A 17,867-nucleotide genomic window follows, 5' to 3' on the forward strand; every position below is an offset into this window, starting at 1 on the left:
GCAAGAGCAGCGAGTGCTCTTAACTGATGAGCCGTCTACTAGCCAGCTCTCCTGAACTACGCACAAAGGTTGCTAAATAGCAATAACAGGAGGGCATTGCTGTCGACCAGGGAGTTGTTTTAGACACCAACAAATTGAGCTAAAAGTAAAAATACAGTCTGGGGGTAGCTAAATGCTCGAACACGAGCCAGCCTGAACAAGACTTTAAGTTTGATTCCTAGGACTGTGGGCAAAAGGCATTCATGCGAAGATTTCACATGACTGAAATAAAAATAACACTATCTAGACTTCCCAGGAATCAAGATTAGAGGAATTGGCAGATTTCTCAAACAGGCTCACTCTGCCTGGCATGATCATGAAATTCTCTCTGCCTTAATTCTTACACAAAAAGGTAACCGGAAATGATGTTGACCAACCGGTTATTTTTCTCTTGTTATATCGCCTTGTCTTTGGTTTGTAAGAAAGTAACTTTGAAATGAAAAAGAATCCTCTTTCTTTCTTTTTTTTTGTACTTCTGGCTATAAGATCAACCTTTTCTGCTCTGCTCAGTGGGAACACTCAACAGTGTTTTATAGGAAGGAGCGGTGCCTGGTTACAGTATTGAAAATAAATAGAAATGGAAATTAAGAAAATTTGTCTCGTGGCAAGAAAGAATGATAAGATCGCAAGTCAGAAAGTAAAGGGAGCCATGAATCACAGAGCTGATTCGTTACTGCCTGGCAACATATTCATCCCTCCTGGCTGTGATCAAGTCTGGTTTGTTGTTGTTGTTGTTGTTTTATTGCTCCAGAGAAACTAGTGTTTAACATGAAAAGAATTGGCACTGGGGGTGGTAGAGCATTTGCTTAGCACACAAGGGCCCAGCATCATATACATACAAAATAGTGATGTTGGTGGTGGTCTGGTGGTGATATTAAGGTCAAAGAGCAGGGCATACTGGTACACTTATAATCCCAGAACTCTGGAGGCAGAAGCAGGGGATCTTGAATTTGAGCCAGCTTGGACTACACAGTGAGATTCTGTCTTAAAAACCTAAAACAACACATCTAACAATTCAGCTACCATAATGATGGTTCACAGCCTGCTCTTCTCTCCTCAAATGTCCCCAGTTCTCAAAGTCTGGGTGTTCCAGTCTTCTGCCTTTAAAAAAATTTTTATTTAAAAAACAAACCAACCAACCAGCCAACCGGAACCTCACATAGTCTAGAACTCAGTGTATAGCCCATGTGCTGTGGTCACAGGTGTGCACCACCGTACCATGTAGTCATTGTGCTGGAGCCCTGGTTTTATAAAGCGTGTGTTACCAACTAAGGTACATCCCCATCTTAAGAGCCAGTTCTGATACAGAGGAGAGGCAGCCTGAGAAAGCACTGTTGTGCACATGGGTTTCTTTTTTATTTGTTTATTTATTTATTTTAAAGATTTATTTATTTATTATATGTAAGTACACTGTAGCTGTCTTCAGACACTCCAGAAGAGGGCATCAGATCCCATTACGGATGGTTGTGAGCCACCATGTGGTTGCTGGGATTTGAACTCAGGACCTCTGGAAAAGCAGTCAGTGCTCTTAACCACTGAGCCATCTCTCCAGCCCCAACACATGGGTTTCTTAAGACAGAGCTGCAGATCGCATGGCGGCGATCGCCTTTAATCCCAGCACTTGGGAGGCAGAGGCAGGCGAATTTCTGAGTTCGAGGCCAGCCTGGTCTACAGAGTGAGTTCCAGGACAGCCAAGGCTACGACAGAGTTTCGAAAAACCAAAAAATAAAAATAAAAAAGAGAGCGAGCTGCAGAGTGTTAGAGTTTATGAACGCTTCTGAGAAACAGTAGGTACTTAACGAATAATAGTGTACCGAATGGCTACTAAGGCAGAGAGAACTTCATGATCATGCCAAGCAGAAATGGCTTTTTTTTTTTTTTCCCGAGACAGGATTTCTCTGTTGTAGCCTTGGCTGTCCTGGAACTCTCTTTGTAGATCAGGCTGGCCTCGAACTCAGAAATCCGCCTGCCTCTGCCTCCCAAGTGCTGGGATTAAAGGCGTGCGTCACCAGTGCCCGGTCGAATGGCTAAATTTTAACTTACATTTTCATGTATTTATTAAATAAGTAGTCCCTAAATCTGCCCACGGTGTTATGAGACTAGGGAGAGATTTACTTCAAGAATACGAATGTGTGTGGCGCACGCCTGATGCACCTCCAGGTGGAGGCAGGAGGATCAGAAGTTCATCGAGGGCTACATAGAAACTTTGAGGCTACTTTGAATTAGGTGAGGCCTTGTCTAGAAAACAAAAACAAACAAACAAGTCTAAACATACAAACATGTAAATTTATTTTAAAGAGAGGGTGAACCTGGTGGGTGATGTGGGGAGAGTAGGGGTTGAAAATTAGGAGTAGATGTGCCTAAACCACAGCGTTTATACATTAACAATGTAAAACAACAACAACAAGAGATATTCTATTTTTAAAAACAGAATTTGAACTATGGATTTTTCTGTAAACTGCAAGATAACCGGGACATCAGGCTCACTCAACCCTTTCTGCCTGGAGCCTGTCCCCATCGACATGCTCGGGACCTTCTACTTTGGTCTAGTCGGGAGAACTAGTGCAAGCGCTCTTGGGAGAAACTTGGGCCAGCGGCGGTCGACTAGTCAGGCCTGAGAAAGATGGCGTCGTCGGAGCAGGCAGAGCAGCCGAACCAGGTGAGGGGAGTGGGACTGCCGGGTCGCGACTGTCAGGGGTCGCGGCTGGGGCGCCGCTGGGCGCGCAGCGGGCAATGGGGCGGCGACCGTGACGCCTTGAGGCGGAGGACCCCGGATTTGTTGTTTTCTCTGGGCCCCGCCCCTCTCCGGTCCTCCCGGCCCGGCTCCTCCCCCGGTGACCCCGCTCTCACCACAGTCCCGGGTCGGGGTCTCGACCGGGTCTCAGGTCCCCACTTCCCGCCCGGCGGCCCCTCGGAGCCCGCGGGGCTGGGTCAGGAAGGGTGGCGGGCACCGGTTAGGTCCTCAGCACACAGCTGCAGGGCCCTGCTGGAGGAGAGAGAGGTGGGGAAGGCTCGTTGGTACCCGGCTGTCCCCTGTCGGGAGGGGCCTGGCGACTCCCGCTCCCACGGCCTCAGCCCCCAAAGTGCCAGCATCTGGGGCTTCATTCACCTTGGGGCTTTCTTTCCTTTTCAATTTGGGGCGCCGCTCTGAGGACTCCTTCCCTCCCAGTGCGTTAGTAGAAAGGGGACGTACTTTAAATAACAGACGCCACCGAGCCTTTAGCTGAGGATCCAACCCTCGCTTGGCTGGGTTTGGTTGTCTTAGCCAAGGACTCCCCTCCGAGTTCTTCACCTGCAGATTTAACCAAATCCCGCTTCGCTTATGGAACAGTGAGGGCCACTGTTGATGCTTGGGCTGCCTGGAAGTCGTGCTGACATGGCCTCGGAAGGGGTTTCTAAGCCAAAAGCGGAGTGGGATGAGGAGCGGGTTTTACCACCAGTGTGCTGGCATGCAGAGGACAAGTTATGTTTACTTTTGATTTTTTGTTTATTTTTGTGTACATGTGCGCAGCATGGTGCTGGTGGGAGGCAGAGGACAACTTTGCCGGAAACGGTTCCCCCCTCCGTCCGCCATGTGGATCTCAGATGGAACTCAGGTCCTCAGGCTTAGCAGCAACGCCTTTGCCTGCTCAGCCTTCTCTTTGGCCCCAGGGCAGTGCTGATTACCTTAAGTCTCTCTTCTCTTAGTAAAGTGCACAAGTGGGTAGCAAGGTTTTTGCCCTAAATCACGTGCACCGCCCGGCCTTGATTTCAGCTCACGCTGAAGTGTCTCTGCTCGTTGGCTATCTTATGTTTCAATGTGATTAGGATAGACCTAGGAGGAACAATATTTTTAGCCTGGGAAGCTCATTATTCATCTGTCAACTTCTTGAAGTACCTTTAAGAGTTTTAAACCACTTACCAATATTTCCCTTCCTTCCTAGGCAGAGGACTACTACTTAGAGTCTTACTGCCTTTCTACTTGTGATAAGTCGATTAGGGGATCACACTTAAAGGAGCTGGACACTTAGTTCAGCCTCTGTTAGTGGTGTGAGTGATTCAGGAGGAATGTGTGTGCTGTAAGGCACGGGAAACAATTAGGACCGATTCTGGACTCTGCAGTGTCTGAAAGAGGGACCTTCCTTTCTTGTGGTATCCCACCTCGTTTGCTAAACTGCAGGGAGCCTCAGGGTCTGAATTTTTTTCAAACCTCTGTAGGGATTGAACTGTGTCCACAGTTTCTGGAGGTCCAAGGTCTTTCAGGGTTTGGCCACCCTTGTGTGGTTTGAGCCTGTTTCTCCTTTGCCCTCCTTTCCAGAGCTGACAGAGATGACATTGCGTCAGAATGTGCTGGAAGCCTGAGGAAAAAGTTGTCCTGTCCTGTCACTATCTAACAATAAACTGCAAATACACACTTAAAAATATGTATGAATGGGGCTGGAGAGATGGCTCAGCGGTTAAGAGTATTGGCACTGGCTGCTCTCCCAGAGGTCCTGAGTTCAGTTCCCAGCAACCACATGGTGGCTCACAACCATCTGTAATGGGATCCGATGAACTCTTCTGATGTGTATCTGAAGACAGTGACACTGTACTCATATAAATAAAAATAAATAAACCTATCTACCTACCTATATATGTGTATGTATAATATCTCCCTGTATAGCCGTGCCCCAGCCTCCTGGATGCTGAGATTACAGACACGCACCACTGTTTTAGGGTTTTTTTTTTGTTTTGTTTTGTTTTTTTTTGTTTTTTCTTCGAGACAGGGTTTCTCTGTGTAGCCCTGGCTGTCCTGGAACTCACTCTGTAGACCAGGCTGGCCTCGAACTCAGAAATCCGCCTGCCTCTGCCTCCCGAGTGCTGGGGTTAAAGGTGTGCACCACCACGCTCTGCTGAAGAGGACTTCTTAATACACACATACACACACACACACACATACACACCCCTGTGGAATCAGAGTTACAGACATGGTGAAACCCATGCAGAGGCTGGGAAGCAAGCCTGAGGCCTTGGAAGGGGAACCGGTGCTCTTAACTGCTCCTTGTGTATGAGGCAGCCTCTCTCTCTGAACCTGGACTTCATGGATTTGGCTAGACTGGCCGGCCAGTGAGGCCCAGCAGGCCTCCTATCTTTGCCTCTCCAGTGCTGGGATTACAGGCATGTGTCTCTGCTCGAGTTTTATGTCGGTTCTAGGGGTTGAAGTCGGGTCCTCATGTTTATGCAGGACTTATCTCCTGATCCATCTCTTCAGTCACCATACATCTGCTTAAAATGTTTTCTTTCTTTCTTTCTTTCTTTCTTTCTTTCTTTCTTTCTTTCTTTCTTTCTTTCTTTCAGCAGGAGGCACCTGTGAACTTCAATTAACTCTAAATAGACAACATATCTCCCATAATTATAATATAGAAATGTCTATGAACAAAAAATAGATATTTTTGTAGGTGGGCAGGGATTTTCTAAAATGCTGCTGTGAGTGAAGTGCACTCCAGGTTTTAAGCGTGAGGAGTCAGTCAGCTGTCAGCACTTGGGGACAGAGGTGACTGTCCGAAGACCGAGAGTGCCCTTGATCTCTTCTTTTAGTGCCTGATTGACCATCTGGTGCTGCTGGACCTTCTCTTTAAATTTTTCTGATTCGATTTTAACTTCATACATCGCCCCGCAGCCTCCTGAGATGTCTGTGACTTGAATAGCTGTGGCTCGAGGAAACTTTTCTTTGAGAACCTGGGTCACTTTGAGCTCCCCCTCCGTCTGGGAGGCAAACATTCGCTGTGCACAGTGCCACAGAGAGAGTCCACAGCTCCCAAGTAGCAGAGGCGCAGCGGCTGCCAGGCCCCATGCCACCATGCCTGGCGACGCAGCTTTTGCTTTTTTTTTTTTTCCAAGACAGGGTTTCTCTGTGTAGCCCTGGCTGTCCTGGAACTCACTCTGTAGACCAGGCTGGCCTCGAACTCAGAAATCCGCCTGCCTCTGCCTCCCAGGTGCTGGGATTAAAGGCGTGTGCTACCATGCCTGGCCCAATGTTTTTTCTTCAAATTCAAATTTTATTGTGTGAGTGTATGTGTGTGTGATGTGTGTGTAGGTGCAGGCATGAGTGTGTGTGTGTGTGTGTGTGTGTGTGTGTGCGTGAGTGTGTGTGTGCGTGAGTATGTGTGTGTGTGTGAGATGTGTATGTAGGTGCAGGCATGAGTGTCCCACAATGCTTGTGTGGAGGAGGTCAAAGGACGACTCTACAGAGTTGGTGCTCTCCTTCAACCTTGATGTGGGTTCCGGGGTCAGTGTCAGGTTATCAGACCCATGCGCCAAGTGTTTTCTTTCCTCTCCTAGCAGGTAGAGTGAGGGAGTGAGACCATTTTTCCTTTACTTACTTATTTTATCATGTGCACGTGTGTGTCCATGTGTGGGTGTGCACACATGAGTACAGGTGACTTCAGTGTCGTTTCTGGAGCTGGAGAGACAGGTACTTGTGAGTTGCAGATGTGGGTGCTGGGAACTGAGCTCTGACACGCTCTTAACCACTGAACCACCCCACCGCTCTATCCCACCCTGAGTCTGCATTTCCCGAGAATGAGTGCTTCTTCCATTTGCCTGACATTTCTTCATTTGAGCAGAGCGGTACTAAAGGCTGTTGGATAATTAATTCCCTGAGCCTGGCTGCATGGTTTTATAGACTTATGGGGCTGGAGCAGTATTTTGTGTCTCATAGAAAGTTCATGGTATCATGTCTGTTTCCTAGTGATGAGGGAAGAACCCTCTTCCCCTGAGAGACAGAATAAGATGCTAAAGTCTGCCTCCCTGGCGTGTGTGTGTGTGTGTGCATGCGTGTGTGTACCTGTGCACCCATGAACCCTCTTCCCCTGAGAGACAGAATAAGGTGCTAAAGTCTACCTCCCTGGCGTGTGTGTGTGCGTGTGTGCATGTGTGTGTGTGTGCATGTGTGTGTGTGTGCATGCGTGTGTGTGCCTGTGCACGCACGAACCCTCTTCCCCTGAGAGACAGAATAAGGTGCTAAAGTCTGCCTCCCTGGTGTGTGTGTGTGTGTGTGTGTGTGTGCATGTGTGTGTGTGCATGCGTGTGTGTGCCTGTGCACGCACGAACCCTCTTCTCCTGAGAGACAGAATAAGGTGCTAAAGTCTGCCTCCCTGGTGTGTGTGTGCACGTGTGTGTGCCAGAGGTCAAGCTGTCTATCTCAGAATCAGGCCAGAGGTCAGTAAGGTGTGTTCTTCAGTTGCTCTTTATTTATGTGGGTGAATATTCCGTCTGTGTGTATGGGTGTTCTTAGTGTATGTTTAGCTGTGAGATCTGGCCAGTTTACTTAACTTTTTAATCTATTTCTGAATCTATAAAGTAGGAGAAGATTGGCGCCTGCCTCATAGGGTGCCTCTGAAGACTTGGTGGGTTGCTTTATGTGAAAGGACTCACAGTATCTGAGACAAGGTGCTGCACACTGTTCTCCGTTAAGGAAGTCTGGACCCAAGAACTCTCAGATGGATGTAAAGCTCTCCTTAATCCCAGCTCAGCACTTGCTGTGTGGTGGTTTGGTTTTTTGTTTTGTTTTGTTTTGTTTTATGTAGATCACTACTCTAGTGAAGTTGTTCTTTTCATTATTTTGATGTAAGTTCTCTTGAAATTTCAAAAGATGCCACAAATGCCCATGACAAGTGCCAGTGTTTATGCTGGAAGATCTCTGTCTTGAATAAAAAAAAGACAGTTGTTAGAATTCCATTGTTTCATATCCTCCTGCTTCGTATCCTGAGGCAGAGGATGTTGAGTTGTACGTCAGCCTGATGCTTGCCACCAAGCCTGAAGATCTCGGAACCCACATGATGGAAGGAGAGAACCACTTCTTGCAAGTTGTCCTCTGACACCAACCCTCCCCCCTGCACACACAGATAAATAAATAAATGTAATAAACCCCCACAAATGGAAAAACCTTAAGTCTGAGCTACCTAGGGAGACTGCTTAAAAGGAAAAAAAGCCATTGGTAAGTGGCACAGTGTTTACCCACCCAGAATGTTCAGGCTCTGGGTCCTGTCCCTAGCACTGCCAGAGGTCAAACAGCAGGGCTCAGGATGGAGCCCTTGCACATTGGCCTTGGAGGCCATCGATGGGCTTCAGAGGAAGTGTCTATAGCATGTTTTCTGTCTTTGTTTTTCAGATTTGTTTTCCTTATTTATTTATTTATTTATTTATTTATTATATTTTATGTGCGTTGGTGCTTTGCCTGCCTGTATGTCTGTGTGAGGGTGCAGGACCCCCTGGGTCTGGAACTGCAGACAGTTAGGAGCTGCCTGCTGGTGCCAGGAGTTGGACTCCGGAAGAGCAGCCAGTACTCAGTATTCGTAACCACTGAGCCGTCTCTCCAGCTCCCTTTAGATTTGGTTTCATGTGTATAGATGAAGTTAACTCTTTCTTGTGAGCATGTCATCCGGGCAGCATTGTGTCCTCAGCGACACGTATCTGCAGTCACGTGGCAGTCTTTTGTGGTTGCGGCTAAGTTTGGTTGCTTGGTTAAGGTGATGACTTCCATATCTTTATGTAAGGTAATTTTCTGACCGAGCAGCCTCTTTGTTACCTTGCAAGTGCTACTTTAGATTCAATATTTTACCGGAGGACAAAGTCCTGTGTTCCTTAAACTTTACTGTAGAATTTTAATAGTGTGGTGTGTTTACTTGAATGAGTTTTGAGAAATTGCAATGTGTCTATGTTACCATCACCAGGATCAAGATAAAAACAATTATATATCCGTCAGTGTTCTGCTCCTTCCAGGTGAGCCTCTGCTGTTGGCTGCTATCACCGTGGGCAATATTAGTCTTTCCTATAATTTCTCATGAGTCATTTATAACCCTTTTTTTTAAAGATCTATTTATTTTATGTATCCCTGTACTCGCTGTCTTCAGACACACCAGAAGAGGGCATCGGATCCCATTACAGATGGTTGTGAGCCACTATGTGGGTGCTGGGAATTGAACTCAGGACCTATGGAAGAGCAGTGAGTGCTCTTAACCACTGAGCCATCTCTCCAGCCCCCATCACCTATTCTTTTAGGCATTTTTTTGGTTACAATGGTGTTTGTGAAAATTTCCATACTTTTCTCTGTAATTCAACACTTTAAAAATACATGTATTTGTTTGTATGTGGTGTGTGTTTTTGCACATGTGCCATGGCACACGTAGCCATCAGAGGACAACTTGTGGGAGTTGGTACTCTCTGCCACAGTATGGATCCTTGGATTCCACTGTTTGGAATGTCCTCATTGGGGCATTCCATTCCTTAGGGTCTTTTTTTTTTTTTTTGAGACAGGATTTGTGTAGCCCTGGCTGTCCTTGAACTCACTCTGTAGACCAGGCTGGCCTCGAACTCTGAGATCTGCCTGCTTCTCTGCCTTTTGAGTTCTGGGATTAAAGGTTTGTGTCACCACCTACATGACTAGGTTTTTTTTTTATCTTAATTTTTGAGATAGTCACTGTACATATTCCTGGCTGTCCTGGAACTCACTCTGTAGAGAGCAGACTGGCCTTGAACTCACAGAGATTCTCCTACCTCTGCCTCCCAAGTTTTAGTTTTTAAATTATGTTTGTGCGCGTGCGCATATGTGAGTGCAGGTGCCTGTGGAGTCTAGGGCTTCAGACTCCCTAGGAGCTGGAGTTATAGATGGTTGTGAGCTACTTACATGGGTGATGGGAACAAATTTTGGGTCCTCTGTAAGAACAAGATGTGCTTTTAACCTTTGAGCAAGTGCGAGCTCTTGCTCCCGCTCCCCCCAATACTTAGGAGTAGAGCATTACAGTTGACGTGTACACTAATTGATGGGCATTTGGGTTGTATTAGGTCTCTTTTGCTCCACAACAGTATTACTATAAATTTGGCAGTCTAAAAACAATACAAATTTCATTCCATTTATTTGCTCGTTTGTTTAGAAAGGTCTCTCTATTATGTAGCCCTGGTTGTTCTGGAACTTGCTATGTAGATCAGGCTGGCTTAAAGTCCCAGAGATCTGCCTGCCTCTGCCTTTAGGGTGCTGGCAGTAAAGGTTTGGCCCTTAGATGGACATCGTAGTCTTGTACCTTGTCCACATTCATATAATTTCCTGCAACCCACCTTCTTTGGCACACTCCAGGCAGAAGCAAGTCACAGACTCCACCCATCCCCTAGGCGAGGGAACACAGAAGGGCACACGTCTTGGCTGGTAGGAATCCTGCTGGTCATTGAAGGATGTGTTCCCCACTGTCCCGATTCCAGTTTAAGGCTATGAACACTCATTTCGAGTGTGTAAGGTCATTTTTATGGTTTTGGTAAAATGGCATTAGTGAACTTGCTAGGTCATGTGGTCAGTGTGTTTTCTTTGGCAATGCTGTCTTGTCTGTCTTTCCTCCCCCAAAGGTATCTGAGAGTTTTGGTTGTTGCGTGCTCACACCAGCTGTGGTATTGCATGTCACTCTGCCTCTAACGTGTGTGGTGGGGTTGCTCCAAGGCTTTCTTACACACCTGTGCTGACTAACAGTGAGCCTCTATTTTATGTGTAACTGTGTTAGGATGCCTTTTGTGTCCTGTAGCTATTTTTGTTTCAGTACCATTTGTTGATAAGATTGCCCCTCTCAGGGGCTGGTGAGATGGCTCAGTGGGTAAGAGCACCCCACTGCTCTTCCGAAGGTCCGAAGTTCAAATCCCAGCAACCACATGGTGGCTCACAACCACCTAGGTAATGAGATCTGATGCCCTCTTCTGGTGTGTCTGAAGACAGCTACATTAAATAAAAATAAATAAATAAATCTTAAAAAAAAAAAAAAAGATTGCCCCTCTCCCTTAAGCTAGCACCAACTTTGTTGAGACTCCAGTAGTTTGAAGCATGCAGAAGTCAGTTTTTGGACTCTGTTCTGTGTATCTTTAAGCCTCCTCTTACAGGTAACTGTTTTAATCTCTGTAACTATGTTTTTAAATTTTTAAGATATTTTCCTTTTAGTAAATGTTTTTTAGATTTATTTTATTTTATGTATTTTTAAAAGATTTATTTATTTATTTTATGTACACTGTAGCCCTCTTCAGATGCACCAGAAGATGGTATGGGATCCCATTACAGATGGCTGTGAGTCACCATGTGGTTGCTGGGAATTGAACTCAGGACATGTGGAAGAGCAGTCAGTGCTCTTAACTTCTGAGTCATCTCTCCAGCTCTTATTTTATGTGTATAAATGTTTTATCTGCATGTTTAGTCACATGTGTGCCCTGGTGCCCTTGGAGGTCAGGAGAGGGCCTTAGACCCACCATTTGGCTACTGGGAACTTTTTTTCCCTTCTTCTTCTTCTTTTCTTAGACAGTGTTGTGTTTTATAAAAAGATAAGGGGAGAAGGAATATGGTGGAGGTACAGTCAGGTGTGGAGGAAGGGGGTGTCTCTGCGGGCCCATGCTGAGGCATCCTCTTCCCCTGAGGGACCAGCCATAGAGTTTATTCAGGACATGAGGAGGGGAGTTGAGAGGGTAGTAGAGAAAAAGGCAGAGAGGGGGTGGGAGGGAGGTGGGGGGGGGGGGAATGGAGGAGCATGTGGAGAGAGGGGGAGGGGGAGGGGTTAGGGAGCAAGAGGAACAAGAGGGAGAGGAGGGGCGAGCAGCCCTTTTATAGTGAGTCAGGCACACCTGTCTGTTTCCAGGTAACTATGGGGCGGAGCCTAGACTAAATGCTAACAAACAGGGTCTCACTATGTAGCTGTGGCTGGCAAGGACCTCTATATAGGCCATTCGGTCCTCTCACTCACAGTGAGCTAGCTGCTTGCCTCAGTACTGGGATTAAAGGTGTGCACTGCCATGCCTAGCCAGGACTTAATGTGTGCGTGTCTGTGTGCATTTGTGTGCAGGCTCCCACAGAGGCCAGGAGAGGGTGTCGGATCCCCTGGAATTGGAGTTAGAGGTGGTTGTGAGCTGCCAACTGCTCAGGTCCTCAGGAGGAGCAGAGAGAGCTCTCTTAACCACAGTGCCATCTCTCTAACCCCTGCTGTGATTGTATTAATCTTCGTGTGTGGTGTGGCATGCCGATATTCATGTGTGTACGTGTGCATGCTTACATTTGTGAATGTACACAGGCATGCCTGTATTTGTGTATGCACATGTGCATCCCTGGATGTGTGCATGTGGAGAGGACCTGATGCTCTGATCATGCCCTGTCATGTACCCTTGAGCCAAGCTTTCTCACTGAACCTGGAGCCCGCTGTGTGGGTGCTTTGTCTTTTAGCGAGGCTGGCTGGCTAGTAAGCTCCTGGCGTGCCCTGCCTCTGCATACCCAGCTAGAGTCCAAGTTACACGTTTGTTGGCTACCTGGTGGTGGGGATGCGAAGCCAGGCTCAGACTCAGGATCGCCATGCTCCACTCCCAAGTGCTAGGACGGCAGGGGCGTGCCGCCACGTCCAGCTTCCAGTTCTTTCTAATTATTTAATGCTAGCTAGTGTGTAAATGAAATTATGGGTTTGTGAATTGGCCATGTATCCGCAATGTCGGCAGACCTGGTTTCCATTTCAGTAGCGTTTTGTAGATTCTTTATGGTTTCTCTGTACCTGATCTTGTCATCTGCAAAGAAAGGCGGCTTTGCCTTTACCCTTCCAGTTTAAGCTCCCTCCTCCTCCTTCTCCCTCCTTCTTCTTCCCCTCCCTCCTCTTCCTTCCCCTTCTCTCCTTCCTCCTCTTCCTCTCCTCCTCTTCCCCTCCCTCCTCTCCCTTCTCCCTCTTCCCCTCCCTCTTATCCCCCTCCTTCCTCTTCCCCTCCCTTCTCTCCCTTCTCCCTCCTCTCCTTCCTCCTCTTCCTCCCCTCCTCCCCCTCCTCTTCCCCTCCCTTCTTTCTCCCCTTCCTCTTTCCTTCTCTTTTCTTCCTCTCCCTCCCAGCTCCTCTTTCTCATCACTATATCCAGTTCCATTTATTTATTTATTTATTTATTTATTTACTTTGGTTTTTCGAGACAGGGTTTCTCTGTGTAGCCCTGGCTGTCCTGGAACTCACTTTGTAGACCAGGCTGGCCTCAAACTCAGAAATCCGTCTGCCTGCCTCTGCCTCCCGAGTGCTGGGATTAAAGGCGTGAGCCACCACTCCCGAGCACTCCTTTTTTTTTTAAAGATTTATTTACTATACATAAGTACACTGTAGCTGACTTCAGACTCTCATTACGGGTGGTTGTGAGCCACCATGTGGCTGCTGGGATTTGAACTCAGGACCTTCAGAAGAGCAGTCTTACCCGCTGAGCCATCTCACCAGCCCACTCCCTGCACTTTTATTTATTTTTTTATTTTGTTGCTAGAACTCAAAGAGTGATGCTCAAACTGGTGGTGAGAGTGACCATTCCTTCCCATGACTGGTCTTGAGGGATTGATTGCCTGTGGTCCTCTATGCTCAGGTGTGATGTTCGCTGTAGGGTTTTTGTAGATTCCCTTTTTATCAAGTTGAGAAAACTCATCTTTTTTTTTTTTTTTTTTTTGCTGAGTTTTTTGGTTGGTTGGGTTTTGCTTTTATTTTATTTTGTTTTTAGGCAGGGTCTTTCTGCACAGCCGTAGCTATCCTGGAACTTACTATGTAGACCAGGCTAGGGTCAGACTCAGAGAGATCCAACTGCTTCTGCCTTCCAGAGAGTGCTGGGATCAAAGATGTGCTCCATCATGGCTGGCTGGTTGGTTCATTCATTTCCCTTCCCTTCCCTTCCCTTCCCTTCCCTTCCCTTCCCTTCCCTTCCCTTCCCTTCCCTTCCCTTCCCTTCCCTTCCCTTCCCTTCCCTTCCCTTCCCTTCCCTTCCCTTCCCTTCCCTTCCCTTCCCTTCCCTTCCCTTCCCTTCCCTTCCCTTCCCTTCCCTTCCCTTCCCTTCCCTTCCCTTCCCCTTCCCTTCCCTTCCCTTCCCTTCCCTTCCCTTCCCTTCCCTTCCCTTCCCTTCCCTTCCCTTCCCTTCCCTTCCCTTCCCTTCCCTTCCCTTCCCTTCCCTTCCCTTCCCTTCCCTTCCCTTCCCTTCCCTTCCCTTCCCTTCCCTTCCCTTCCCTTCCCTTCCCTTCCCTTCCCTTCCCTTCCCTTCCCTTCCCTTCCCTTCCCTTCCCTTCCCTTCCCTTCCCTTCCCTTCCCTTCCCTTCCCTTCCCTTCCCTTCCCTTCCCTTCCCTTCCCTTCCCTTCCCTTCCCTTCCCTTCCCTTCCCTTCCCTTCCCTTCCCTTCCCTTCCCTTCCCTTCCCTTCCCTTCCCTTCCCTTCCCTTCCCTTCCCTTCCCTTCCCTTCCCTTCCCTTCCCTTCCCTTCCCTTCCCTTCCCTTCCCTTCCCTTCCCTTCCCTTCCCTTCCCTTCCCTTCCCTTCCCTTCCCTTCCCTTCCCTTCCCTTCCCTTCCCTTCCCTTCCCTTCCCTTCCCTTCCCTTCCCTTCCCTTCCCTTCCCTTCCCTTCCCTTCCCTTCCCTTCCCTTCCCTTCCCTTCCCTTCCCTTCCCTTCCCTTCCCTTCCCTTCCCTTCCTTCCCTTCCCTTCCCTTCCCTTCCCTTCCCTTCCCTTCTCCCTTCCCTTCCCTTCCCTTCCCTTCCCTTCCCTTCCCTTCCCTTCCCTTCCCTTCCCTTCCCTTCCCTTCCCTTCCCTTCCCTTCCCTTCCCTTCCCTTCCCTTCCCTTCCCTTCCCTTCCCTTCCCTTCCCTTCCCTTCCCTTCCCTTCCCTTCCCTTCCCTTCCCTTCCCTTCCCTTCCCTTCCCTTCCCTTCCCTTCCCTTCCCTTCCCTTCCTTCCCTTCCCTTCCCTTCCCTTCCCTTCCCTTCCCTTCCCTTCCCTTCCTTCCCTTCCCTTCCCTTCCCTTCCCTTCCCTTCCCTTCCTTCCCTTCCCTTCCCTTCCCTTCCCTTCCCTTCCCTTCCCTTCCTTCCCTTCCCTTCCCTTCCCTTCCCTTCCCTTCCCTTCCCTTCCCTTCCCTTCCCTTCCCTTCCCTTCCCTTCCCTTCCCTTCCCTTCCCTTCCCTTCCCTTCCCTTCCCTTCCCTTCCCTTCCCTTCCCTTCCCTTCCCTTCCCTTCCCTTCCCTTCCCTTCCCTTCCCTTCCTTCCCTTCCCTTCCCTTCCCTTCCCTTCCCTTCCCTTCCCTTCCCTTCCCTTCCCTTCCCTTCCCTTCCCTTCCCTTCCCTTCCCTTCCCTTCCCTTCCCTTCCCTTCCCTTCCCTTCCCTTCCCTTCCCTTCCCTTCCCTTCCCTTCCTTCCCTTCCCTTCCCTTCCCTTCCCTTCCCTTCCCTTCCTTCCCTTCCCTTCCCTTCCCTTCCCTTCCCTTCCCTTCCCTTCCCTTCCCTTCCCTTCCCTCCTCCCTTCCCTTCCCTTCCCTTCCCTTCCCTTCCCTTCCCTTCCCTTCCCTTCCCTTCCCTTCCCTTCCCTTCCCTTCCCTTCCCTTCCCTTCCCTTCCCTTCCCTTCCCTTCCCTTCCCTTCCCTTCCCTTCCCTTCCCTTCCCTTCCCTTCCCTTCCCTTCCCTTCCCTTCCCTTCCCTTCCCTTCCCTTCCCTTCCCTTCCCTTCCCTTCCCTTCCCTTCCCTTCCCTTCCCTTCCCTTCCCTTCCCTTCCCTTCCCTTCCCTTCCCTTCCCTTCCCTTCCCTTCCCTTCCCTTCCCTTCCCTTCCCTTCCCTTCCCTTCCCTTCCCTTCCCTTCCCTTCCCTTCCCTTCCCTTCCCTTCCCTTCCCTTCCCTTCCCTTCCCTTCCCTTCCCTTCCCTTCCCTTCCCTTCCCTTCCCTTCCCTTCCCTTCCCTTCCCTTCCCTTCCCTTCCCTTCCCTTCCCTTCCCTTCCCTTCCCTTCCCTTCCCTTCCCTTCCCTTCCCTTCCCTTCCCTTCCCTTCCCTTCCCTTCCCTTCCCTTCCCTTCCCTTCCCTTCCCTTCCCTTCCCTTCCCTTCCCTTCCCTTCCCTTCCCTTCCCTTCCCTTCCCTTCCCTTCCCTTTTTCGATAGAGTCTCACTATGTAAGTCGGGTTGCCTGAAACTTGCTATGTAGACCAGACCGGCCTTGAACTTTTGGCAATATTCCTGTCTCTGCTTCCTGAGATCCGGGATTATAAGGTGTGCTGTGCTACCACCCCAGGCTGTTTTGTTCCCTAAGAGACGTGGTTTTGCCTCATTGCTGGGGCTGGCTTCAGACTCCTGGGCTCAGGGTGTCATTCTAGTAGCTTGAGTAGCTAGGACCACAGCCAGGTGCCAGTAATTCTTGTCTTTGTATTTTATTCTCAAAATATTGTGTGTGGGGCTGGGGAGATGGTTCTGTAGGTAAGAGCACTTGCTGCTCTTCCAGAGGACCTGGGTTTGAGTCCCACAGAACCCACAACCTGGTTCACAACTGTTTGTAACTCCTGTTCTAGGAGTCTCACGGCCTTGGAACTCACTGTGTAGACCAGGCTGGCTTCAAAAAACTGTTGCCTCTGCTTCCCAAGTGCTTGTGATTCAATTAAAAGCCCTTTAAAACTTTTCTTTTTTGGTTAATTTCTGGAAACATAAAAATTACTAACTTTTGCTACTAATGTTAAAGTTTCCTTTCTGTTATTGATTGATTGATTGATTGAGATGGGGTGATGTAAGCCAGGTGTGTCATAATACCAGTATTCAAGAAGCTAAGGATAGAGAGTGGGTAGATAGTTCAAAGCCAGGCTTAGCTACAAAGCTAGACCTTGTTTCAAATAACACAGATTAAAAAAAAAAAAACCTCACATGACAGTTTCAGTACATGTCTTTGAGGCCAGCCTGGTCTCCAGAGCCAGTTCCAGGTCAGCCAGGGCTATACAGAGAAACCCTGTTTGGGAAACCAAACCAAACCAAACCCAAACCCAAACCAACCCATGGCCAACGGCAGCTGGAGAAGCTGTGGCCCATCAGCCTGGGTCCTCTCTGGCTTCCTGTCCAGTGGGTCCAGGTTTGCATCAGGTATCATTTCCTCCTGCTTACATAGTTTCTGTTGTTCACCCTTTCTTTTCTTTTCCTTTTTAAAAACAGATCTATTTATTTTATTTTATTTCATGTATATGAGTACACTGTAGCTGTACAGATGGTTGTGAGCCTTCATGAAGTTATTGGTTGGGAATTGAATTTTAGGATCTCTGCTCACTCTGGTGAACCCTGCTCGCTCTGGTCAGCCCTGCTTGCTTCAGCCCAAAGATTTATTATTATACATAAGTACACTGTAGCTGTCTTCAGACGCACCAGGAGAGGGCATCAGATCTCATTACAGATGGTTGTGAGCCACCATGTGGTTGCTGGGACTTGAACTCAGGACCTCTGGAAGAGCAGTCAGTGCTCTTAATCTGAGCCATCTCTCCAGCCCCTTGATCTTTTTCTTTAAAAAAAAAAGAAAAAAAATGTATCTATTGCTTTTTAAAGAACAATTATTGGGACTGGAGAAATAAACGGCTTCAAAGTTAAGAGCACTAACTGCTGTTCCCGACAACTCAAGTTCAATTCCCAGCATTCACATGGCAGCTCACAACTGCCTGTCACTTCACTTTCAGGGGACCTGACAAAACACCAGTGCACACAAAATAAAATAAATGTATTTAAAAATTATTTTTTATACAAATGCTTTTTTTTTTTTTTTTTTTAAAGATTTATTTATTTATTATATGTAAGTACACTGTAGCTGTCTTCAGACACTCCAGAAGAGGGCGCCAGATCTCGTTGCGGATGGTTGTGAGCCACCATGTGGTTGCTGGGATTTGAACTCTGGACCTTCGGAAGAGCAGTCGGGTGCTCTTACCCACTGAGCCATCTCACCAGCCCCCACAAATGCTTTTTTATTGTGATCAAATCTACCCTCACTCCCCTATCTAACTCACCCTAGTTCCCTCCCTGAACATCCCCCTCCCAACATGATTTTATCTGTCTGTCTGTCTATCTATCCATCTGCCTGCCTATCTGTCT

At 48.2% G+C, this 17,867-nt stretch overlaps 1 protein-coding gene and 1 pseudogene across 2 annotated transcripts in view; one reads left to right on the top strand and one right to left on the bottom strand.

The window, feature by feature from the left end:
* The first annotated feature begins 2,632 nt into the window (after positions 1–2,632).
* Positions 2,633–17,867, top strand: part of Pex14 (peroxisomal biogenesis factor 14) — a 140,655-nt gene continuing 125,420 nt past the window's right edge. Inside the window, exon 1 of one of the 2 annotated variants that reach the window (XM_085838591.1) lies at positions 2,633–2,685. In XM_085838591.1, coding sequence (XP_085694717.1) covers positions 2,663–2,685 — 23 coding nt within the window. In that variant the 5' untranslated portion in view covers positions 2,633–2,662. Of the gene's footprint in view, positions 2,699–17,867 lie in introns of both variants that reach the window. The other variant, XM_021159786.3, reaches the window with a different exon arrangement.
* On the bottom strand, positions 5,533–5,859 carry LOC147004052 (bolA-like protein 3 pseudogene; annotated as a pseudogene).

The sequence above is a fragment of the Mus caroli genome, unplaced genomic scaffold (genome assembly GCF_978045245.1).
Source record: "Mus caroli unplaced genomic scaffold, Mus_caroli_1 scaffold_6, whole genome shotgun sequence".
NCBI lineage: Eukaryota > Metazoa > Chordata > Mammalia > Rodentia > Muridae > Mus > Mus caroli.